General features: G+C 36.3%; 1 protein-coding gene across 1 annotated transcript in view; it reads right to left on the reverse strand.

Moving 5' to 3' along the window:
• Positions 1-26,962, reverse strand: part of LOC127800658 (crossover junction endonuclease EME1B-like) — a 29,605-nt gene extending 2,643 nt beyond the window's left edge. Inside the window, exons 1-10 of the mRNA XM_052335399.1 lie at positions 26,508-26,962; positions 22,995-23,147; positions 22,769-22,863; positions 21,511-21,738; positions 21,282-21,435; positions 21,058-21,167; positions 15,917-16,092; positions 13,583-13,646; positions 13,361-13,479; positions 11,605-11,694 (exon numbers count right to left, since the gene is read on the reverse strand). Coding sequence (XP_052191359.1) covers positions 11,605-11,694; positions 13,361-13,479; positions 13,583-13,646; positions 15,917-16,092; positions 21,058-21,167; positions 21,282-21,435; positions 21,511-21,738; positions 22,769-22,863; positions 22,995-23,147; positions 26,508-26,823 — 1,505 coding nt within the window. The 5' untranslated portion in view covers positions 26,824-26,962. The remainder of the gene's footprint in view (positions 1-11,604; positions 11,695-13,360; positions 13,480-13,582; positions 13,647-15,916; positions 16,093-21,057; positions 21,168-21,281; positions 21,436-21,510; positions 21,739-22,768; positions 22,864-22,994; positions 23,148-26,507) is intronic.
• Between the last annotated feature and the right edge of the window lie 150 nt (positions 26,963-27,112).

Genomic DNA, 27,112 nt, shown 5'->3' on the forward strand with positions numbered 1-27,112 from the left:
GGTTACCCTATTGACATGACACATTATTTTGATGGCTCATGTCATGATTTTTGGAGAAAAATAATTTGTGTTTTCATGACATCCATTGTAACATCCCGTTCGAGCGATAGGAAAGACCGAAACAACTTATCCTGATGGGCCTACGCGAACTTCCCAGGGGGGTCACCCATCCCTGGATTACCCCAGGTCAAGCACGCTTAACTTGGGAGTTCTTTGCCAACATTCAGCCCAAAAGATATCCAATTGGTGTTGTTTCCTTTCTTACACTATCCTCGATATATACTAATTTCTCTGGGCTCTCGGGGTATTACATCCATTGATTGTTATTTGTGGAATATTATGAAAAATGGTTTTGTTTCAAAACCAAAGTTGGAATGGGATGATCATGACAAAAAGAATTTCTCTTTAAATATTAGAGCTATGCATATTTTACAACATGCCTTAAGTGATAATATTTATGTTAAAGTTTCTAAGTGCTCTAATGCTAAAGATATATTGAATACTCTTGATTCAATTTATCTTACTAACCAATCTTGTGAGCTTGTTGATAAAAATTTACAAGTTGGAAATCTTTTGAAACATCAAAGAGAGGAGAAACAAACTCCCATGCCTCTAGTGAAGAAAGTTCATCATCAAATATGTACTTCATAGCCAAGGAAGAAGAGGAGATAACCTCTACTTCTACTTATGTTATTGATGAATGTGATGATATTGAGAATGATTTTTCAAAAGAAGAGCTATTAAATACTTTTAATAATTTATATGTCAATTTCGGAAAACTATGTTTGAAAAACAAAACTCTTCAAAAACAATTGGATTTATTGTCAAATGAATTGAAAGTTTTGAGATCAAAGAATGAATATTTGCTTGCTTCCAATAAAGAATTTTCATTGGAAAAAGATTTGAAAGAAAATCAATTGAAATCTCCTAATAGTACTTTTAAATGAGAAATCTATTTTAAATAGGAAGATTTCAAATTCAGGTGATCATAAAAAAGGTGTTAAAAATTTTAATAGTCAAAGAGCTAATGTCAAAAGCTCATCTTTACACACCTCTCATGATATTAAATGTTTTTATTGTTGCAAGATAGGGCACATTGCATTTCATTGTCCTTTTAAAAGAAAATCATCTAGTGTTCCTAAAATGAAATGGATTCCTAAGGGAACTAAAGTATCTAATATTTCTCATACTAAACCCCAAGGATCCAAGCATGTTTTGATACCGAAATATTCTTATTTTAAGAGGAATATGCATAAGGATAAAAAGAAAACAAATTTCAAACAAAAATCCTTTGCTTCACATCCTAGCTTTTGGTATCATTTTATAAACAAAGGTTTTTGTAAGAAACTATCCAAAGATTTTTAAACAAGTATGGGTTCCTAATGGAACTCTCCATGCTAACAATGGTGAACCCAAAGTGGTTTGGACACCAAAAGCTTGTGGATAGATTTTTGCAGGTTTCGCTTGACATCCAAATGCGATTTCAAAGTCAGAATTTTTATGGATGAATCAAGCATGAAGGAAATGGGGATGAAGAAAAGATTCAACCCCAAATGATGAATTGCCATCTAAGAGTAAGAAATATTTTATCAATTTAAAATCTTGGTGGTACATTTTTATCCCTAAACTTTTTATGTTTATGAGTTTTGCTTTTATGTTTTTGATGAAAATTTGCATTCAAAATTTCAATCATATTGGTTTCTCAAATTAAGGGGGAGTTATAGTATCTAAATAATTTTAAAATCCTTGATGACTGCATTGATTAAGGGGGAGAATATATTTTTGATATACGTTAATAAGGGAGAGTACTAATGTTTTATCTTTTCCAAATACGTTCTCAAATGCATTGTTGTTTTACCCAATTCCCATCTTGTCTAGTGATAAAATTCTTTTTGATTTATGACAAAAAGAGGGAGATTTTTAGATTTTTCATAGTGGTTGTCATCATAAAAAATGGGGAGATTGATGTTTTGCATTTGATATCATTTTGATGATGAAAAACAATTGTATTTTGATGATGAAATTATTTTGTTAATGGTTATTAACTTGGTGCTCCAAATTACTTTTATATGTTATATTAAGCACCAAAATGAAAATCAATTTCATCATGCAATCCAATATCAAAAATCTTGTAATAAATTTATTATGGCATTTGGAATATTATGTTTTATTTGGTTAAAATGTGCAAAAATTTATTTAAATTTTTTTTTACCGTTTGCTACAATGAATAGTGAACAATGAACAGTGATTCGACTGTTGTGAATGTTATCGGACCATCGTGAGCAATAATCCGACCATTGTGAATAGTACAACTATAAAAATGGCTAATTTCTTTTGAAACTCTTGGGATGCCTATAAATATCATTCAATGATGCTCTTAAGACAACCAAAAAGCAAGAATAAATTCATTTGAGCTAACATTTTTATTTTTACTTCTCCATTATACTTGTGCTTTCATTTTTCGCTCAAAAAACTTTGATTATCATTTATATCATTTTGTTCAAGTCTTGTGTTTATTATTGAAAGATCTTGTAACTAAGAGATTCATCTCTTAGACTCTCTTTCTATACATTTCTTGTATTTCATATCTTGTGAGCTAGAGGGCCTATCGAGTGTTGGTAGGAGGTTGTAATTTCTAGCGGTTTAAACTAAAGGGCCTACTTGTGTATAAGTAGGAGGCTTGTATTTCCTAGCAGTTTATGCTAAAAGGCCTACCGAGTTTGGTAGAAGATTTAATGGATTGATTTGAAATTCCTTAGTGAGGAGCTAAAGTAGTGGATTAGACTTGGTTTACCCAAACCACTATATATCGTTGTGTCTCTCTTGCATTTATTTTGATTGCATTTCATTGTTTTCATATTTATCTTTCAAAACCTCCCAAAAAGTTTTAAATTTCTCAAACACCCAATTCATCCCCCCTCTTGGGTTGTAGTGCCATTGCTATATGATTTTTAACAAAAATAACTTAAAACCAAGCTTTGACTCCAAAGGACATGCTTGAACACAAGTAATTTCATTAGAGCATCGTTAATTGATAATCAACTTCTAAGATTGCGATAGAAGACCCATACAATTTCGTTACCAAAGACGGAATAAGCAGGGGCAAAATAGTGATAAGGGAAAGGGAGACAGCAACAAAAGTGGTTAAAGGGTAATATGGGTAGAGCAAAGTAGGTGGCATGTGTCGACAATAGAATCGGTTAGAGGAGCATAGCTGGAATAACATATAAATAGGAAAGATAGTAGAATAAAGAGGGCAATTTTTGGAGTAGTGAAGATATTGGGAGAGTGTGGACCTCTCGAAAGTCCACTTTCTTTTCATTTGCTTAATTTTTCAGTTGTATTTCTCTCCATTTTCAGTAAACCAAGATAGATTATCTACAATAATCTATCATTTGGTATCAGAGCAGCAAAATTGATCCCCATGGTGAACCTTAGTGAGTGAGTAGGAGACCTGGAAGGGCAGATAGATGGGTTGTACAGTGGGCTAGACTTGTTGAAGTCGGAAGTGTAAAAGGTGAGTGGAATCGAGAAAAATATGGCCACGATGATGGATCAGTTCACTCTCCTGATGGCACAATGGGATGAATAGGAGTGAGGGAGAAAAGGGAAGTGGAAAGGGACAGAGCTGCCGTAGGGTTCCTCTTCGTTCATGGAGAGAACACCGGAAGTGAGAATTGGTAGAGGCGATGGGGATGATGGAGTCAAAAGGAGAGGAAGGTTCGATTACAAGGGGAGGCACCTGGAAATGCCGATCTTCAAGGGAGAGGATCTAGATGGTTGGATTTTCAAGGCTTAAAGGTATTTCATCGTCAACCAGTTGACGGAGCTGGAGAAATTGGAATCAACAGCCCTTTGTTTTGATGGTCTAGCGCTCGCATGGTTTCAATGGGAACAAAGGCGGAGTCGGGTGCGGAGTTGGGAAGAACTGAAAGTGATGCTAAGAAGCCGATTTAGGTCCAAGAATGAGGGGACCTTGGAGGAGAGATTCCTTGTCCTTAGGCAGTGGGGATCAATTAAAGAGTACCGCCTTTGCTTTGAGACATTGGCTTCACCTCTCGAAGGCATGCTGGAGGCCTTGTTGGAGGGCCAATTCATTAATGGGTTGAAGCCAGAAATCAGAGCGAAACTGAGAATGCTAAGGCCGAATGGATTGGATCAGCTAGTGGAAGTGGCCCAGCGAATTGAGGAAAGAAACGTGGTCGTCAGAGAAGGCTCCTTAGGAGGTGGTCAAAATAGGGGAACGACTCACTTCAACCCATTTCCGAACCACCACCAATCGGTGAGTACAATTGCCCCACTAGCGTCGCCAAAGTCAGCAACAACCAATGCGATTGTGCTGCACCGGAATCCAATTATCAAAAAAGGGAGTAATCTGCCTTTCAAGAGACTTAGTGAGGTAGACTTAAAGGCCAAAAGGGAGAAGGGGTTGTGCTTTAGATGTGATGAGAAACATTCTATTGGGCATTGCTGCAAAAACAGGGAGTTACAAGTCATGGTGATTTATGACGAAGAGAAGGAAGAGCTGGGGGAAGAAAAGGAGATAGAAGGTGGGTGTGAATGGGAGGTGCAAGAAGCTAAGGGAGACGTGATAGAATTGTCTATGAATTCGGAGGTGGGGCTTACCCCACCCCAAACCATGAAGCTGCAAGGGCAAATTACTAGCCAAGAGGTCGTGGTGCTTATAGACAGTGGGGCTACTCATAACTTCATTGCAGTTGAGCTGGTACAAACGCTGGGACTGCCAAGGGTAGAGACAGCAGGCTACGGAGTGATCATGGGTACGGGGATTGCTGTGCAGGGCACCGGAATCTGTAAGGAGGTACTTCTTTCTCTTCAAAACTTGGAGATAACCAATGACTTTCTTCCCTTGCAGCTGGGCAACTGGGATGTCATCCTAGGAATGAAATGGTTGGCAACCTTGGGCAAGGTACAAGTTGATTAAAAGTCCCTAACTATGAGATTCAATGCAGGAGGAATGATGGTTACGTTGCAAGGCGATCCAAGTTTAAGCAAAACCCTTGTCACATTAAAGGCCATGATGAAAGCACTAAAGGACAGCGAGGAGGGTGTGCTTATTGAATTAGGGTGTCTATCGATAGATTGTGGGGAGTTTAATGCTGTCACACAGGGTGGAATCCAGCAGGTGTTGGTCAAGTTCAATGAAGTATTTAATGATCTAGACGGGCTGCCACCAAGAAGGAAAAGAGAACATGCTATCAACGTACAGCCGGGAGCTGCCCCGGTCAATGTAAAGCCCTATTGCTACCCCTATGTGCAAAAAAATGAAATTGAGAGGCTAGTACGAGAGATGCTTGCTGTAGGGATTATTAGACCTAGTACTAGTCCCTTTTCATCATGGAGAGTAACGGGACCTAAAAGAGTCGCAAGACATGGAAATGAAGCCCGAAAGCCCAACGGGTTGTAGGAGATCAAGGAAACAAGCCGAAAGAGCAAGAGGTCGAGCCGAGACCAAGTGGGGAGGACCCACTCGATTATGCCGAGTGAGTACGACACTACTTTGGTTTTTTGGCCATAACTTTCTCATACGACCCCCGATTAAGGTGATACAAAATCCTATGCAAAGACAAGAGAATTATCTGCAACTTTAATGTTTTGACTTTTGAGAGATTCAGGCTTCATAAAGGCTTAAATTGGGCTCTAAGTTGATGCACCTGGACTATTAAGGCTCAAGAGTCAAGTATTGAAGGAAGATGAATCCGAACCAAGACAAAAGGGAAAAAGAAGGCATGACCGAGTGGTCCCTCACTCGAGCATGACCGAGTGGCCCCCCACTCGGGCATGGGGAGACCAATTTTCCCTCACTTTTCATGACCCACTCGGTTATGCCGAGTGGGTATGACACTGCTTTGGTTTCTCGGGTATAACTTTCTCATACGAGTTTCGATTAAGGTGATTTAAAGTCCTATGGAAAGCTAAGAGAATTATCTAAAACTTTTGTGTTTTGAGTTGTGACAGATTCGAGTTGAATCAATGTGTAAATTGGGAATGAAGTTGTGGTACAGGAACCACTCAAGACCAAACCAAGGAAAAGGGAAAAATAAGGCATGATCGAGTGGCCCCCCACTCGATCATGGTCGAGTGGGCTTGGGCTAATCTCTCCTCTTTTCCCTCTCGAATGGGCAACAAAATCATCTAAATGAGCCGCGAGATTCTCGCCCCGATTGTCGCTCGTCTCCTCTCTCTCCTCCGTTATAAATATGAGACCATGCCTTCATCACAGGGTACGCACTTTTGGCCTCCTCAACACAATTCCATATTTTTGTCTCTCGAGAACTAACTCAGCCCTATTTTGTTTGTTAAAAAGAAGGACAGGGGATGGAGATTTTGTGTAGGTTACTGAGCCTTGAATAAAGTAACGGTGCCGGATAAATTTCCTATTCCAATGATTGATGAGTTGTTAGACGAACTTCATGGAGCCATGGTGTTTTCAAAGCTGGACTTGAAGGCCGGATACCATCATATTAGAGTTAAGGAAAAAGATGTGCTGAAGACGGCATTCCGTACTCACAAGAGGCACTACAAGTTTCTGGTCATGCTCTTCAGGCTAACAAATGCATCGGCAACATTTCGATCCCTCATGAATGAGATCTTCAAAGGTCAGTTGAGACGATCCGTGTTGGTTTTTTTTTTATGATATTTTGGTATTTAGCAAGAACTTGGAGGCACATGAGTAGCATTTGAAGGAGGTGTTGAAGGTGTTGGCTGAAAACCAACTCAACGCAAATAGAAAAAAATGCCAGTTTGGAGAGCAAGAAGTGGAGTACTTGGGCCATGTCATCTCACGTGAAGGGGTGGCTGCTGACTAATCCAGAGTTAAGGCCATGCTTAAGTGGCCAAGGCCGAGGTCGATAAAGGAATTACAGGAGTTTTTTGGGCTGACAGGGTACTATAGACGGTTTGTGAAAGATTATGGGAAGTTGGCTTGGCCTCTCACAGAAAAACAACAAAAGAACGGGTTCGGTTGGGATGAAACAGCTGCGAAGGCTTTCCAGAAATTGAAGGAAGCTATGACCTCCTTACCAGTGCTGGCACTACCCGATTTCACTAAACAGTTTATGGTGGAAACGGATGCGTTCGGATCAAGTTTAAGGGTTGTTTTAATACAAGAGCATCGTCCCATTGCCTTTTACAACCATGCACTTAATCCTAACGGCCACAACAAGTCGGTGTATGAGCGAGAGTTAATGGCAATAGTGTTCGTTGTCCAAAAATGGAGGCATTATTTATTGGGGCCAGAAGTTTATCACACGCACCGATCAGAGGAGCTTGAAGTTTCTAATGGAGCAAAAATTGGTGAGTCCCAAACACCAAAGTCGGTGTATGAGCAGGAGTTGATGGCAATAGTGTTCGCTGTCCAAAAATGGAGGCATTATTTATTGGGTCGGAAGTTTATCACACGCACCGATCAGACGAGCTTGAAGTTTCTAAAAGAGCAAAGATTGGTGAGTCCCAAACACCAAAAATGGTCGCTGAAACTGATGGGCTATTAGTTTAACATCCAATATTGGCCCGAGTGGGAGAACAAGGCAGCAGATGCCCTCTCTAGGATCCATCACTCAGCCGGTATTTTTGCAATAAAAGTTCCTAAAGTTATTCAACTTGAACAGTTGGCTAAGGAAGTGGAGGCAAATGTGGATTTGCATAAATTGATCCAAGAAATACAGCGAGATCCTTCAGTCAAACCCGACTATAAGTGGGCCAATAATCAGCTCTTATTCAAGGGTAGATTATACTTGCCTAAGGAATCGACTTTGATTCCTATATTGCTCCAAGAGGGGCATGAGGGGAGTTCGAGCGAGCATTCAAGGTTCTTGAAGACATACAAGAGGATAGCAGCGAATGTGTACTGGGTTGGAATGAAGAGGGATATCCATCAATATGTGAACCAATGTGCCATCTTCTAGCAACACAAATACCAGGCCTTATCACCGGGAGGCCTTTTGCAGCCACTCCCTATTTCGGGTCAGGTAAGGGAAGATATAGCTATGGATTTTATTGAGGGGTTGCTTAAATCTGGAAATATGGACACGATATTGGTTGTGGTGAATAGATTGAGCAAATATGGACATTTCATAAGACTCAAACACTCTTTTACTACTAGTAGTGTGGCTGCGATTTTTGTGAAGGAGGTAATACACCTACACGGGGTGCCTCGATCTATTGTGTCTGATAGGGACAAGGTCTTCATGAGCCATTTTTGGGAAGAATTATTTTGCCTCCAAGGCACAAAGCTATGCAGAAGTACGGCTTACCACCCCCAATCGGATGGGCAGATAGAAGTACTAAACCAGACACTAGAAACCTACCTATGATCCTTTGTGTCAAGAAAACCAAAGGCTTGGTTCAGCTGGCTACCGTGGGCAGAGTTATGGACAGGAGCCACTGGGGTTACTGAGGTTCGAAAGGGATTCTACCCTTGTATCAGCAATGGAGCAGCAGCTAGTTGCGAGGGATAAGATGTTGGAGGAACTGAAGGCTCAATTACTGCGGGCTCAAGCTCAGATGAAGGAAGGGGCAAATGGGAAAAGGCGGGATGCTCAATTTGAAGTGGGAGACATGGTTTACTTGAAGATCAGGCCTTATCGCAGCAAGTCACTGGCTGCACGTCCTCATGAGAAGCTAGCACCTCAATTTTATGGCCCATTCACTGTAGAGAAGAAGATTGGGCAAGTCACTTACAAGTTGTCCTTGCCTGTGACTTGCAGCATTCATCTCATCTTTCATGTGTCCCAATTACGCAAGACCAACAGTATACTCACCACCCTAACCGAGATACCTAGCCAACTCAGTGAAGAACTAGAGATGTTAATGGAATCGGAGGAAGTTATTAGAGTAAGGCCGGGAACGGGTAAGAACCTAAGAGGCATAGATGTACTCATTCAGTGGAAAGGGCTGCCACCTTTGGAAGCCACCTGGGAACCCTATGACATGCTCCAGCAACAATTCCCTGATTTCCACCTTGAAGACAAAGGTGAGTTCTATGGGAGGAGGCATTGATAGAAGACCCATACAATTCCGTTACCAAAGACGGAATAAGCAGGGGCAGAATAGTGATAAGGGAAAGAGAGAAAGCAACAAAAGTGGTTAAAGGGTAATATGGGTAGAGCAAAGCAAGTGGCATGTGCAGACAACAAAATCGGTTAGAGGAGCATAGCTAGAATAACATATAAATAGGAAAGATAGTAGAATAGAGAGGGCAATTTTTGTAGTGAAGATATTAGGAGAGAGTGGACCTCTCGAAAGTCCACTTTCTTTTCATTTGCTTAATTTTCCAATTGTATTTTTCTCCATTTTCAGTAAACCAAGATTGTTGCGAGTTTAAATGAGATTAAGATGTCATCAACTAGTCAACAAAAAAAATATAGAAAGATTTATATGAAACATAAATAAATGTCACCTAACTGAAAAATAAAAAGTCTAATCAAAATCCATTTCTAACCAAATTGAACATCCTATTGAAATTTTAAAATATAATATAAAATACCTAGTGTTGAAGAGGGAAAGAAAATGTCAATCCAATCAAAGCCCATCATGTTTGCATTATAGTTAATTAAGCAATCACACTTCAAATGAAGAAGGCATATAATGCATGAAGTTCCATTTCATTGTGAAGAACATGGAAAGAAGACACAGAAAAAAATAAAATCTTAATTACTAGCAAAAAAGGAATATGTTCAAGCATAGGTGCCATGGTGTATGCTATTTACAGATGACATAGCGTTAGTGAATGAGACAAAAGAAGGCATGGATACTAAGTTCGAAATATGGAGAAACACTTTAGAATCTAAAGGATTTAAATTAAGTAGGGTGAAAACAATATTGAATGTGGGTGTAGTAAGAATATAAGTGTGCTGCAAGATGTCATGGTAAAATTGGAAAATCAATGTATACCAAGAAAAGACCAATTTAGATATCTTTGATCAATCATCAAAAAGATGGGGAGATTAACAATGATGTTACTCCTAGAATTAAGGCAAGTTGGCTAAAATGGGAAAGGGCATATGTTGTTTATGTGCTAATAAGATTTCAATAAAGACAAAAGAGAAATTTTATAAGACAACTATAAGACCAATTTTGTTACATGGCACAGAATGTTGGGCAATAAAGTACCAAGATGTCCAAAATATGAGTGTGACTGAGATGGGGATCCTAACATGGATGTGTGTCCCCATATAAGAAAAGATAAAATTAGAAATGGGGTTATTTGTATGGGCCAACTCTCCTGGTTGCTGTTTTCCAATCAGATTGGCTGATCCAGTCTAGTTTTAACAACACTGGCCCAAGCCGTGGTTTAAACAAAACCAAGCAATTCTCTAGTTTGGTTTGGTTTTCCAAACAATTCTATGGCCCTAGGCTCGCCCTCGAATGCCTTAAGGTCCATAAAATAATACAATATAAATAATGATGAATTCCCACAGGTTGAACAGTTCAAGTTAGACAATGAATTAATTAGCAACAATGTCAAGCAGTAATCTAATATTTTAAAAACTTTTTGCAACTAGTTAGCAGAACCAAAAAAAAATAAGAGAAAAGTTGTGATCAAACTTCTAAGCAACAAATGAGAAAATCCAGATGTAAGAACATCATCATCTAGTCAAACAGTTCCAATAAATGTCAACAAAAGTATTGTGCATGTTTTTAGCAAAAAAAAAAAATGGCAAAAAGTATTGTGCATACAATTTACTACATCAAGTGATGTATAAATATAAAAAGTTCCCTAATATGTTCTAAAACATATATGAAACATACCAAAAGATCTATTCCATATAAACATGTTATTTTATGATACAAGACCAACCAAGTTTTGAGAAACAAATGAAAGCACAGTCAATTTAATGAATAGTTAGAACAAGTATGTAGCAAAGGCTTCTAAATACTTTTAAAAAAAATGAATGCAGAAGTTTGGAGTTAACAAAAGACTTGAAATGAATATTCAAATCACATAAGACATGCATACAACAACAACAACAACATATCCAGCCTTTATCCCACTATGTGGATTTTGGATCCGACTAGGTTTTACGTTGGCCAAAAAATAAGACATGCATATGCATATGAAAAATAAAGTGAATTTTCTGTATAAAGTTTTGCAAGGATTATTTTTTAAGATAAAATAAAAGCACAAATTATGTGTAAAAGAAGCATTGCTGCCAATTGGGGGTCAAATTATTGATATTTATATTTTTATACTTCATAAGTGTGAAGACTATGATCTGATTTTACAAACTTAAAGTTATTGTCATGTCAACAACCATAACCAACAATACAATGACATGTGAACTTATAAGATGTCAATTCAAATAATAAGAAAAACCTCATATATTTCAAGATCAAAGATCCAGTAATTTTTTGAAATATATAAAATGCATATCTAGTAAACATTTCAGGTGGTGTGCGCCAAAAATTATGAAATTATGTTTGGCCATTTTGTATTCATAAGAAAAGTGAAGATAGTAAGAACTTTGCCTTAGTTTAGTAAAACAATATGATTGTATGTATAGCAGTAATCTTTAACAAGATTAATTTTATGCTGACAAATTGGTGCCAAACTCATGTACAGTATCTCAAAAAACTACTCACCATAAGTTCTTCTTTATTAGATTCTTGTCGATGCAATCATTGGGAATAAGTGATCCATTAGCATAAACAGACAGTTGAGTTAACTTTTTTCTGCGAAGAAATTATGGAAGGCAACAGAATTAAACCATAGTATGGCTGGAAAAGAATCATATTTCATATTCAAGCATTCTCAATTTAGATGATAGAAGCTCACTTTTGTTAAAAATGAATCACAGCATTTGCAAATAGATAACTTTGTTAACTACCTTGCATAAGATAAACATGAAGTGCCTTACTTTTTCTGACTAAAACAGTTCTGAAGTTCTTAGCCTTAAGGTCCTAAAGATTTAAATGGTAATGAATGGAAAATAATGCAAGTAACAAGTGTTGAAGTAGGAATAACACACTGTCAAGTTGGATCTATTAAATCTTCTCAATTATGTGCATCCAATACAATCCAAATCTGCATTATAATTAGCTTTTTCTTTCCAGCAGACTAAGAGTTTTTCCAATTCAGTTACAAATTCACTGACTCCTTCCAAAGCTTAAGATATAAGTAAATGGTTACAGATTCACTATTAATCAACCAACACTTTTAAAAGCAAGTCTTGTAAAGTACTGGGTCGTCAATGTCTCAAGCTAAGAAGCCTTCCATAACGTGCAATCTCCCCTCACGCCTAGATACACAAGCTCTTTTCTCATGTTTTTCTTTTTCTTTTTTCATTATAAGTAAAAAAACGTAGAGCAGAGTAGTTGATGTAACAACCATACTTAAAGGTGACAATACAGTTCCTACCCTCTTAAAGGTGAAAGCGGGAAGACATCTAGAAGGCCTTGAATTCACCCAAGCACCACTGAGGGCATAGCAGACCAGGAGTGTAGCACTAGTTGACAGTCAAGAGCTCCAGTTACTAAATCTCCAAAATCAAGCTGAACCATAGTTTTTTTTTTTTTTTTTTTTTTTTTGGGGGGGGGGGGGGGGGGTTGTTGTTGGGGGGCAGTGCCTTGAACTGCGAGGAAATAGGTCCACCAATGCATATCAATTATCGCATTTCCATTTTCTTCTGAGGAATCTTAGATCACCACCAAAAATGATGTTAAAGACATTGTTCTGAATTGTACAAGCCCGTATATTCTTGCTGGCAAAATATTTTATGATATTTTTCTGTAGAGGTCCAGAAGGCTTCAGTTTGAGATGGGGGGAATGAAAATAGTGTTTAAGTCCCCAGTGACATGGAGAGAGATGAATTCACTAGCAGTGAAGCCACACTACCTTTCATTGTCATTGGGCATTACATGGAAAAGAAATGTAGATAAGGTTCAGGAAATATATGTTCATGAAAAATAAGAATCAATCAAAACCTCTTTAAATTGTGCATAATAACTAACGAAAATGAAATTATGTCTGCTAAGAGCATATGACCCTCTTTTTTCCTTTTTACTTGCAGATTGGAGCACACATACAAACAAATGCATAACTCCAAAAATATAGTTCAAATTGTTTTGCAACACATCTACGGAGAAGCTTTAGATATTTTTATTGCAACTTCAAGCATTTATATACATTTTTTATAGTTGCATCTGAATTGGACCTACAGGGCTCTAGTTACAAAGAGGCAAGCATATGTTTGTGTCAGGTAAAAATAAAGGTCTGAATGGACTTGTCGTAGAGAGATCTAAAGATTTTTGCCAGACTCAAGAAAGCTGAAAAAAAATAAATAAAGTATTTCTTTCAGATAAATAGAGCCTTCACTTGCGAAATATGACCTTGTAGTACCTGAATTGGCAAGAGGCCAAGCTGCAAGTTAAACCTACAACATGTTCAGCTAATTCAGCTTCATCTATGCACTGTCTTGAGTGAACTCGAATGAAATCAGTAGTTAACCTCATTAGTACCTTTATAAAAGACAAAATTTCACATTTCAATATGTATTATATCTAAGAAAAGCTAGCCAATGCAAATTTCTCAAGCTTCTTTACATTCTACTTAACATCCAACCTCCTCAACACGCAGGCGTCTCCAACTGCTACAGTTTCCAGGATTTTTATACTGTCCATGTTCCCTAATACATGAAAAATGCAGCTGATAGCTTTAACACAATGGCAATTTGCATACTTTTGTGCTGGTAAAATATAAATGTGTAACCAACAAGAAGATTACTCGCAAACAAAGGTTCTAAGTTGAACTTATTTGCCTGCAACAGTTAAACAAAAAAGACACCTTTGAACTGACTTAGGAGGTAGAGGAATTGGCAAATTGTTCTAGTTATCAAATCCATTATTGCTTAGGCAACTGAAAAAATTATATCACTATAATAACAGCACATATTGTTACCAGTTACCACAATATACAAGCTTGTTAGCATTGAAAATGCTTATGAATTTGCAGTTGCAAATAGACCAGAATTAAAAAGGCTGAGGTGGATACATCCAAATGATTTTTGAACATCTGCTAGTTAGATGGAAGTTATGGATAATATTGTCTTTGCAATTATAGACAAACATAAGAATAACCATACATGGAAGACAGACTGTAGCTACCTGATAAAGGAAAAAGGATTGAGGAAACATGTCTGAGAGGTTGCAAAAAGCATCAAATGTTTGCATATCCTGTGCATTTTATTGCACATTCAACTTTACCAATTTCTGAAGGATTGATAAAACGTTATTATGATGGGACCAGTGTAACATATCATCATTTTCAGCATTCAAGAGTGTCATAAGGACAATCAGTTCAAAACATTAAACAGGCTTCTCATATAAGTTAAAGAAATGGAAGCACTCTGCCACAAACTAATTTTTAATGAGTTTGACATTTGTCCCCCTAGATTCAACAATCGAAAACAACTTAAAAAACACTTTTATCTTTTTCCTTGAGCCAATGGATGACATTCGACATCAAACTACTACTGCCCTCTGTTTGAATTTAACCAGAAGGGATTTGTAACTACCTAATTATTTCTAAGAACCATACATAAAGGGATTTATAATGTCTCAAACACCAGGCCACAAAGGAGAACCTAATAAGGATTTTTATTTTTTATTTTTTATTTTTTATTTTTTATTTTGAGAAAAGAACACAATATAGAACTTAGTATTACACAAAAAGGAAGCTGGACAGGGCCAAAGGCCACTAGAGCATTCATGTCATGGCAAGGTTCTAAAGATCCTCGGGCCAGTTTTACCCCTTAAGCCCACTGTTGGAAGATTATCCATCTGCAGATCAAGGAGATTATCCAATACCCTGGGCCAAGGCTTAATTATGAGTTCACAGTTGAAAGCTTTTCTAGGGTTTGCGGCTCAAGTTAGTACATAATCAACTGTTGAATTAATGCAGAAAAAAACTATCTTCCATCAATACACCATAATACAAATTGCAGTGGCAATAACTGCAACTAGAATATACCAAATATAGAAGTTCACAGCTATGACTAATTAATATATGACAGCTATAATAAACAACTAGAATATATGTAGCCACTAAGAGTTCAAAATAAACTATGAATCAAACTTAGTCTAGTGTCAAACAAACTTAAGAAATCAAAAACAAGCTGAATTTTCGTTTAATACATGCACTATCAATAACATATTGCAGCCATGTTGCTATGGAGAAAAGCAAAAACTAGTGAAAGATCAGCAACAGAGTTTGCCCTCACCAATTCGTTAGTAAAGGTTATTATGAGAATGTAGTTCAGTGTCTTCCTATGACCAAATTCAGGACCTAACCCAGGCAATTTCCAAGCTTTAAAAATGAATGTTCAACTACATGCTAGTCTCTCAGACTATTAAAATAATAGCTCATTTTTTCAGTACAGAAGGATGGATTGTACAATTTCATCCCGATTTTTCATTAAAAAATACTAAAATTCATGGTAAAAGAAAAAGATTTAAGCAGCTAAGCAAATTAGCAACACCACCAACAAAATACGTTTGTATCCAGATTCCAGAATCAATGTTAAAAGATCAGATTTTTTAACTAAGTGTCAACTACCTAATTCAATTTTCTTCCTTTGTCCAAGACTGAGCCAGTTGTGATAATAAACAAATACCTACAATACTAGAATAGAAAATATATAGAAGTTGAACCAATTAAGATATATAGAATACAAAAATGTGCAAAAACAAATAATACAACCAGTATCCATCAAGATATGGAAAAAAATTGCAAATAAAAACAAACAATTCAATTAGCTGAGAGAGATACAAATGCCAGAAGCTCTCCCAAATAATGTATGAGAACTACAACCAAAAAGGTGCATGCAAGGATATGAAAACTGTAAAGGTAAAACTGATTACAGTAAACATATAAGGCGATGTCCATAACAGAGTCAACCTTTTATGAATGTATGCCATCAGCCTATTTGTGACGTAGCAAACTGTATGAGATGGATAATTGCTCCGAACAAAGGAAACATGATCCATAAGAGATTCATTCGTAACAAGGTTGCAGAACTCTTCAGCCTCAAATACAAGTAAGATATATGGGATAACAATTCCATTGGAGGAAAGCTGCAAAACAATAGCAACGTCAATATCCTTCAAAAAATAGTCACAAAGACATATGTATTAAGCCCAGTATTCCACCAGCAATACTTGCAGTTAATAAGGAAATCATATAAAAATAATGTAATAAAATAATATTCTGATACCAAGTATTGATGAAATAGGTAGCCCTAAACATGCTATATATCACATGCCTATTATATTGAGAAAAATTACTAATGCTTTAGTACTAAGATAAGTGTTTAGGATGCATTTATACAGTGCATTTATTTAGGATGCATGGATAAGCAGTCTTGGCTTGGCTTCCATAACGGAGTCTCAAAGATGGTGGCACTAACACTCACAAACATACAAATGTTTCAACATGTGCAAGAAGGTGTCATATTATTTGTTTAATTTTTTAAACAAAATCACACTTCGGATACAGAGAGGATGTTTGTGTTGATCTCCTAGACATGGTTGAGACACAAATTGATACAGTTACAAGTTAGAACAGACTAAAATGGACCACCTAGTCATCTAAATAAACAACCCACTTGAAGCTAATAGATAATAATCCTCATAAAACAACACCAATTTCCTAAAAACATTTCCACAGAAATTAAAAAAAAAATCATCTTCAAATGAATAAATTTTTCAAATAGAAAACAAAAACTCAAGGCCAGTTCAGTTATAGAAAACATTTTCTAATTTTTCAATTTTAACTTTATAACTAAACATGCCTAACATTTTATGTTTCAAAAAACCATAGCATTCATTTTCAGAAAATTTAGAAAATATCTTTTTGATGTTTTCCAATTCATAATATAAAGTTGAAAAATTAGAAAATTTAGTTTTCTGTTTTCTAATTGGAGATTCAATCTTTTAATATAAAATTGGAGTTGAAAAATTAAAAAATATATATTTTATACAACCGAACAGGTGCCTTCACCTTTCCAATTTTCCAAATTGATATTGCAATTAGAATAAAGGTCCTTTGTACATATATTAAAATCAATATAAATAGTACAGTTATGAATTTAAAAATTAACTAATATATAAAATTGTGATATTATAATTCTAAAATTAAACCATAATAGTATTACAATATTAACCATGTCAACAGTATTACCTCTTTGCAAAGTAAGGGTAGGACTGCATACAAAAATAATCCCTTCCCCCTCGACCCTTTTAAAGGAAGGAACCTCGTGTACTAGAAACAGCCTTCTAAACAATATCAACAATATTAGTATTGTAGAAAAAAATTAAAATTTGTAATCAATGATGATTATTAATGTTGGGTTTTTGCATTGAGGAATCTATCTAGAAGATTAAGAAGACAGTAGATCCCTTAGGAAAATGAAAGCGGCTGGAAATTCTAAGTTAGAGAGAAGTTAACTTAAATGTTTTATTATAAGGGTTAGTTTAGTCTTTGTGTAGGCTAAATTAAAAGACTTTGTAATTAATGTCTCCTATAGTCTATAAATAGAAGGAGTTGGCAAGGCAGTCGGACATAACGAGAAACGATCATTCATTTGTCTCTAAATGCAAGTGAGATTGTTGTAAAGAGAGAAAAGGCTTTGTGTGAAGATAGTTCTTTGTAATCTCTGTGTGTGGCAGTGTACTCGTGTGATAGAGGATAGGGTTCTTGTAAACTGTTTTCTCCGGAATTCTAGTGGATTGCTCTCAGGACATGTGGCTGGATGTAGGGCTGTGTTTGAGGCCTAAACCAGGATACATCGTGCGCCTCTTGTGTTGGTTTGGTTGTATCTCTTTCATTGTTAAATTCTGTTCTTGTATTTTACAGTTTATATTTTCTGTTGTTGATTGATTTCGGGTGAGGAGTGGTGAATGAATTGTATTGATTGAGCATCTAAAGAGCTCCTAATCTTAACAATTAATTATAATATTAGGAATATCATGAATATTATGCTGGAATTATATATTATATAATGGCAATATTAACCTTATAACAATATTAATTTAATTTATTCACAATTTAAAATAGTAATTTATTAATAAATTATTATCATTACAATTATATTATAATACTAACAATACCATAAATAATCTATTAATGATATTAATAAATTATTATTAGCTTTTTATTTTATAATAATATTAATGATATTAATAATATGATATCACATTATACAACAATTAAACACATTTTTATGTCTGACTATTTTTTAATATGTTTTCTAAATTTTAAGGTAAGAAAATAGTTTAAAACTAGAACACTAGAACATGTTTGCCTAAATAGGCCACAAGCCCTAAGGCCATTTAAATAATTAATGATATGAAACCTGAACTGAAACTTCACAATCATGCCAACCAAAGCATATTGAGGTGAATTTTCAACATGGTCAACCTTACAATCAAGCCAATAAAGCATCCACAAACTCTATGTTCACTTCTCTTAGCTTCAAGTTTTTCAGGTAATAAATCTCGTTGACTTTATTGCCTTCAGAGGACAGAGTAGGCTCTACCTTAAAAAGGAATAGGTACCCAATTTGGTGTGAAGATCCATGACATAATCATACAATCTACATCTATCCAAAAGAATGTTTCTAACATCCATAGGCCAAGCATTATATTGCACAAAACTTCACCGTCCAAGTTAGCAGCCAATAGTAAATTTGATCAAGCATCAAGATGTCACCGGTACCTCATTTCCCTTTTTAAGGCATCAAGTTTTGAAAGATGGGGGCATTTTTTGAAGCATAGCTTTAGTTTTTCTACTGCACCTTATGAAATGACAATTTCCATGTGAAAAATATCTTTTTACCGATTTTGAGGTGCCAATTGGGTAAATACCAATTTCACCTCTTGGACTCCCAATATAGTAAAAATATTTGTGTCCTTTCCATGCCCCCTTAATCAATAACCAAATCATACTTTACCACCACAAAAACATGTGCAAAAGTTTCTACGCTGTCTTCAACCTTCCTCTTCTTGTTTGCTAGTTAATATAACTCTTCTAACCACCAAATGACTCCCAATGCATTGGATGGACATCAACTTCTCCATTCTGATCATTATAATCATCGTAAGTATGTTTTATCACCTAACGCAGCGTGTAGCGCGTGTGAAGAAAATACACTAAAATAAACCCTTGAAAGAACAAACTTCAATGGCCGAATCCTGGCTTTCAAGAAGACGCAAAAACAAGACTATTTTGCTAAGAAAACCCAAATAGGTTGTTGAAATTTGTATTGAGAAAACTTCATTACAACCTCTAATTTCTAGGTATACTTATAGTGTTTGGCTAATCCAAATCCATCTAATATTTGTAAACAAAATCCAACTAAAATTCTCATAGAAATAAATCCTAAGTAAAAGTCAACTAGAATCCTAATAAAAATAAATCCTAAATAAAATTCAACTAGAATCCTAATAAAAATAAAACCCTAATCAAACATGAAGTAGAATCCTAAATCAAGTAGAAACATGAAGTAGAATCCTAAATCAAGTAGAATTCTAAAACATATGAAGTATTAAAATATTGTTCTGGCGCTACTATTCCAATGATACTATTCCGATTTAGTCAGGTCAGCCTTGGGTCGAGTCTTGATTGGTGACCGCATCATCACCTCCTCTACTTCTTCAAGCTCCATAGGTTCACCCTTCATTGCAAACAAGCATGAGTCATGCCCCTGCTTAGCTCAAGTATCATAATTTGTGAGCTATGCTAGTTATAGAAACACTGGAACCAGAATTGGTGTGGCCCTCATAACACACACTATTCTTCCCCTTATCACTCTTATCAAAGTTATCAACATCCCCCACAATTGCTTTGCTGGTTTTGGTAAGCCCCTCAACTTCTCTGATAGGCTGTTTGATCATTTTGAGGACTTTGAGGTGCTTATTTTTGGCTTGCCTTGTCATGCACGTTCTTTTCAACTCTCTTCCACCATTGGGGTGCAGTGCCCTTCAATTTAACCTTTGCAAATGACATCTTCCTATTTTCTACCATTGGCTTCCACTTAAAATTGATACTCAAAGCTAGCTTCCCAATCTAAGCAATCATGGGCACGTAATAAACTCTCTTCCAATCCACCACTTATGACATGATTAACAAAACAAGTATCATGAAATAGGTTTTTATCTTCTCCATATTTAAGTCTGTCCTCAAGACTTATGGCAAGTTAAATTTGCCTTCCAGCTTCCCCTTATAAGCCCCTACATGTTCCTACCAACAAAGCTCCCAAGCAAAAAGCCTAACACAACTATAGGATCTTTTCACTCTTAACACCACTTCAACACAGGTGCAGTCAAAAAGACAGCAAACAAGGGCTAAAAGCAATGTAGTGCCAAAGCTGGAATGATAATAGGAAATTCACGGTTTAAGAAAACCTCATGTGTTGAATTAGGATAATAAGGCTGCCAATAAAGTGTCTTAAAAAACTATACATACCATGGTTATAAATTTATAATGATCATAAATCCTACCCATTAATCACAAAACTCTTCTAATCTCAGCTATCCATATATATTTAAAAACCCTCACATGCTAATCACATTACTACTTATAAAGTTAATAACATAAATATTGGCCATAAGCTAATCAAATAAGAAAATAAAAACATTAAAACAATCAAAGAACGTGATCACGCATCAAAAACAGAACTCATAAAAAAGTAAACAGAAAACAAAAAGTTATATGGATAATAAGCCCAGTCATTGACTACACTTAATAGAATAAAGAAATTTTCCACTTCCATTAACTAATCAACCAGAGAGAAGACAGCGACATTATCGTGTTATCTATCTCATCCATATCAACTGACCTTTCCAGTGCTGTATAGTGTAGAAATGCAATATAATTCAACTTAGGTGGATGACTAGATTTGTTCTGTAACCATTGGAGAAGTGGCAAAGATACTATTCCATGATGGAGGCTGTTCATGATAAGCTGTATGAAGTGGATTATAATATGTTTAAAGATGGCATTTCTTCCATAAATATCCAGACAGACTGAAGAACTAGTACCTGTGAAATTTCTTCGGGAACAGACATATTCCATACTATGGATCTTTCAATAGGATTTGAACATATCCTATATGTAACCCCTTTCTCTGCAAACCTTGTAAGGAGGTGTCCTAAGCTAAGAAAGCAAAGACATGCTCAGCACATGAAAGATATATAGGTAGCAAACGATGGTAAGATGAATAATTTAATTCCAACCAAGATGCAGAATATTAGAAAAGCTATACCTCCAACTGACCCCAGTTCAACAACTTTAGTGTCAATTTCAGCAATGATGGATTTTAAAGCAAACTTCCCTTTTTCCCACTTTTGCTTTATTTTCTGCAATTTCTTCAACTCCGCAGCCTCAGCCTGCAAAGCTGCTTTTCGCAACTTCTCTTGCTGCATAATATAAATCTCAGGTCATCCATATAAAAACTGGTTTAATCCAAAAGATAGAATAAGTAAAAGACTGACTTCTCTCTGTTGTTTCTTTTCTTCCTTTAAGCAAATCCTTTCTTCCTTTGTTAGCCTCTTCTTGCCAGCTCCTCCATCCATATCTTTTTCCTTATTTGAGTTTACTTTATTTCTATATTTCTGTTTCAACACATTCTCTTTGGGCCCTAGTCCGTAAATTTCTTCACTAGGAAACTCATGTGCAGCTATTGAATCCAGTCCATTTTCTTCACTATGACAATCATGCACCTGAAGATATAGCTCTCAAGATGTTGAAACGAATAGAAAAAAAAAATGACCAAAATGATTAGCAATAACAGAATATGTGGCTATTGAATCTAGTCCATCATTTTCTTCACCATGATGATCATGCACCTGAAGATATTGCCCTCAAGATGTTGAAACAAATAGAAAAAAAAAATCATCAAAATGATCAGCAATAACAGAATCTAATATAATTCACATATGCTGCAAAGAAACTTAAAAGTTTAGAAGTCCCCTTCTTAAGGGTTAAAAATGAAGAGTAGCCAAAAATGTGGCAAAGGATGACGAAGCAATTATGAATCAAAAATATGAACAAGAATGTTAACATAATATGATATTGCATGTAGTATATTTGTTGAGATTTTCTTTTCAGATTTAGATAACCCAACCCAAAGTATGAGGTAGGGATAGGATTAGTAAACCAAGTCCAAAACTCATTAGGACTTATCTTGTTCTCTCTATTTACAGAACCGCATATCTGATTATTAGACACTAACAGTGGAGGGTGCAGTTTAGAGTGTGGTGAGTTTGGATGTATCGGGGTTGTAGGGTTCAGTGTGAGAATAGTAAACCTGTTATTCACATAGTGAATTTTGTTCCTCCTTCACCCATGGACGTAAGCGTGACAGAATTTAGTTTTTGTGTTTGGTTTTCCCAACAAGTGGCATTAGAGATAATTACCCAACAAGTGGTATCAAAGCAAATTACACAGACAAATAGTATCAGAGCTCATTACATAGAAATATTGAACAAGAATATCCTACCAAAAGAGATTAACAGCAACACATCACACACAAATTTTCAACAGTGGATGCAAAATACTCCACCTTTAAAGAATTAGTAGCTACAATTCTTGCCTAACTTCAAGAGTCAAGACACAAAACATATTAAATACATTAAATCTCACTCACTCTATTTACAGCAATGATCCAGCCCAAATCATAGTTCTGTTAAAAATTGTAAAATAAAATTAATATTTAAAAAAAAATTACAACTATGCACCATCAGGAAGTACCTGGAGGATACCATCTTCAGAAGACATTAGATGCATAGGAAGATCATCGGACAGTTGCGCTAAATTCTCGTTCCTTGATAAATGTTCTGTGACTTCTACAAAACATATAAGCTGACTCATATAGTCGGTATTTTTCCTCATTTTTATCGAAATTTATGAAAACAAGTTCAGAGATCACAGGACCATGGGCATCATTACATGATGTATCTCGACAAAATTAACTTACCAGGGGGAAAAACTGATTCGATGAGTCTTGAGCTCAATTCTGAATCCTTTACAACATTGAAAGCAGTAAATTTATCATTTTCCTCACAATTCTTCCTTCCAGATTCATTTGCAGATTCACTGTCGGACTCCAAGCAGATTAATCTACTGATCCCTGATGAGTATGAAACAGGCGCAATCAATCCACTGCATTCTTGACAGATGCCATGAAATTAACAATGTAACTCTACCTGGTTCTGTAGCCACAAAAATAGTGATGATCCATAAAAATTCAAAAAAATTTAATTATCAATTATGTGAATCCACTTTGACAACAATAAACAAAAAAATGTTTTCTGATGGGACAAAGTTAACATTTTCTTTAATTTTTTGTAGAAATGAAAACATGGAAACAAAGATGGAAAACAGAAAACATTCTTCATAAGTAAACATCCTCGCAGCTTTTCCATATGAGCTCTTAGTATTCCAATCTTGTCAGAAATTTTAAGAATTCCTTATAATTTGAGGATGGGATAGTAAATTATGCACCGATTTGTTCTCCACCCAACAGAGCCAATGCTCATAACTGGAAAAAGGGGAAAAATTTGCTCATTTTCCTTCAGATGCCTTTCTTAAGACTGGAATCAAGAATACATGCAGAAAACTACATGTTGGAGCAAATGTGGCATAGACAATGAGACTGAAGGTCTGAAAGAGAAAAGCTGATTGTTGGTGATTAGAAAGGGGGAAAGACTTGTGTATGACAAATACTTTGATGCCCAATGAAATATGAGGCGTAGATAATGAGGCATTCAATTTGGATCTATATTAGTTCAAAAATTTTCAGGGTTTTACGGCCATTGAGAAACATAAAAGCAGATACGTTATTCTTTACATGACCAAAACTGAAAATAAACTAACATTGACTTATCCTTATATTTTTTTGTCCATTTTGCAAAACTATTTATTGTATTTTTTTATTAAGTAAATAATAACTCTAAAATTCAAGAGGAGAGGTCGTGACAGATCTGCAAAGCTAAAGAGGAGAGGTCATTGAAGGAAGCTGAAGGATATGCAACGATCGGCAAAGGATCTGTGACAGATCTGCGATGATTGACGGCAAAGGATCTGTTGAACTGAAGAGGAGAGGTCAATGAAGGAAGCTAAAGGATATGTGACGATTGGTGAAGGATCAGCAAAAGATCTACAAAGCTGAAGAGGAGAGGTTGATAAAGGAAGCTGAAGGATATGCGATGATCCCTGAAGGATCAGTGACAAATCTGTGATGATCTGCAGCTAAGGATCTGAGAAGCTGAAGAGGAGAGGTCGATGAAGGAAGCTGAAGGATATGTGATGATTGGCGACGGGTCTGCGACGATCGGCGGTGAAGAAAACAGCAAAGCTGGGACGTTCTGTGAAGCTGAAGAGGAGAGGTTGATGAAGGAAGCTGGTGGAAATGCCACTAACTGGATTTGAAGCAGGGAAAATTCAACAGAAAACTGTGTTTTCCCTTGGAAATAAGTGGGAAAACACAGCAACAATTTACAAAGGAAACAGCAGAAAAAAAATTTGAAAAAAATTTGCAAAACAGAAATTTTGTTTCTGTTCTCTAATTTAGAAAAAAAAATCATTTTGAACACAGTTTCCAATTTTCCATCTCCATGGAAAAATTTTCTGGAAAACTACTCCCTTTTTCCACAAGTAAACAGCTTCCATTTTCAATTGTAAGTTCTCATTTTTATTATTTTGGAAACAAGAACAGGAAATGGTGTTTGAATACTTCTTTTCCTAGACAAAAAAATCAAAAACTTTTGGGAAAAATGCAAGCGCTAAAAGGTGTTTCCGATTTTCATTTTCTTCCCCCCCCCCCCCCCCAAAAAAAACCCACCACTGGCTACCATATCTCCCTGACCTCTCTAAGAGTTGGTGATGACTCCCAAGACAGAAACTCTATGACAGTGAAGAGAAGAAAAGGAAGAAAAACAAAGAAGAAAACAAAACAAAAAATTGAAAAAAAAATAAATCAAAGTTTCAAAAAAGATGTTAAGTTTTTGTTTTTTAAACTGAAAAGGAAATTAAACACAAAAACAAAATGAGAACTACGACCGAAAACTAAAAAAAAATATGGAATTGCTATAAAATGCCCCTGAAGTAATTGATTCACCATGCTGGAACAAAAATTGAAAGCAAGAGCCAATGGGAGTCAACGAACTCTACTACAGCCATTGAAGCCTAATTGTGCATTCACAGCTCCAAAAACTACAACCAAAATTAGGTGACATCTTTCTCAACCCATAAATGTATCACCATGAAGATGTCATGTCCAAGACTAAAGCAATTTCTGAACCAGTCCAATAATTTATAAGTGTTGGAAAAATCACACAGCTCCCTCTATCTCAATGACACTCTCACTCACAACAAATCTCTTTCAGAATCACTTACCACCTTGCCGCAAACAAGAATTAATCAAAACACAGAAAATACATCCAGACTGCCCAAGGCACTTTTCTTCACTATCTTGAATGAAACCCAAGGATTACATGCACTATAACTCTCACCAACCTTATACCCAAGACTGCCGAGAGCACACCTGCTCAAGAATACAAAGATATACCCTCTTAGATCTCAAGTAAAACCCTGCGCATACTCCTCTCACCTTCTCATCCCAAGACAGTATAATGCTCTACTGAAAGCCTCACACCCAACCTCTATTTATACGACATAGAGGCGGTAAAAACAGAAAGCTAACTAAACCGGTAGTTACAACCAACTAACCGGGCTTAAAACCGCTAACTAACCCTTCTAGAAACAAGCCTTCTAGAATAACACAAGTGATATACAAGTGCTAACAGCATAAGACCCTCCTGAGATAACCCAAAGCTAATCTAATACAAGTGATTACAACAATAAGCTTCTCGCTAGACTCAACCTTTCAGTTCTCATTTCCTATCTTCCACACGTGCAAATGAAATCACAACTGCTTAGCAAAAAAAGAAAAAGAAAAGAGAACCCTAACGCCCTGCTTATAAACATAGTTGATTGTCAAACAACTTGCTCACAACTGCAAGCTAATCAATAGAATCCCATAAAAACTTCCTCATTCACCTGGCCAAAAAGAAAAAGAAAAAAATACGCATTTCCCTCCAGGGATTTAATGCATAACTAATAATCTTAAAGTTCAAAAAATATTAGCCAAAATTAATTTATAAGGTCACATTTGCTCTAGTATTCACATTTTGTGGTGAACAACAGAGAGGCAGATTCAGTTTAGCAGTCAATAAAGTGATTCATAAGCTGTAATTTTGTTCTATAAGCAAGCTAATCCACTTCAGAAAACTCTTCCATTCTCTAATTTAAGGAATTCTGGCAAAGTATCAATTATAGCGATTAGATTAAAAATATAAAATGAAAATCACCAAGCCAATATGCCGCAAGCTAGAGCCAAAACGATTGTAAGCATATCAAAGTCCACCACAACCCTCAATTTGACACAAAATAAACTAATGAACTTCCAATTAAGGGGAATTGGACTCGCCAGAAAACTTGTCGTCGGAAGTCGAAGGTTGATAATCACTGAGGCCTCGGTTACACTTAACGATGGCTACATCGGAATTTGAAAAACCCGACATCGGGGTCTCGGGGACGACCGACGGGGTTGATTCTGTAGCCGGCTTGCGAGGCGTGGGGTCGTCGTCAATGATGAGAACAGTAGTAGGGTTCGGTAAGGATTCTGTGGTTCGACGGCGCCTCTTGGGTACTGTAGGAGTGGGAGTTAAAATGTCATCGTTCCCGCGTCCGACGCCGTCAATATCGTCGTCGGAGAGAATGTCTACAGGGATGGGCAGCGGCATCGGAGAAAAATGGAGAAAAGGGGGCTAGGTTTCCGTTTCTTTCACTGTATTCAATTCGAACGAGATGTTAGCGGGACGGGGACGATTGGAACTTCTCGACTTCCTCCTCTTCTTCTTCTCTCTCTGTTTCTCTCGGTGCCGGTTGGGCCCTGGGCCGATCCCAATGGAACGGACTGAGCCCATTTAAAATAAAACAAAATATTACTTGAAGTTTTCAAAAATTGAGGCCCAAAATAATAATTAATTCATGACTCATGAATAGTAATTAATTCATTCGTTTGTTCCGTTA

This window comes from Diospyros lotus, chromosome 4 (genome assembly GCF_014633365.1).
Source record: "Diospyros lotus cultivar Yz01 chromosome 4, ASM1463336v1, whole genome shotgun sequence".
Classification (NCBI taxonomy): Eukaryota; Viridiplantae; Streptophyta; class Magnoliopsida; order Ericales; family Ebenaceae; genus Diospyros; species Diospyros lotus.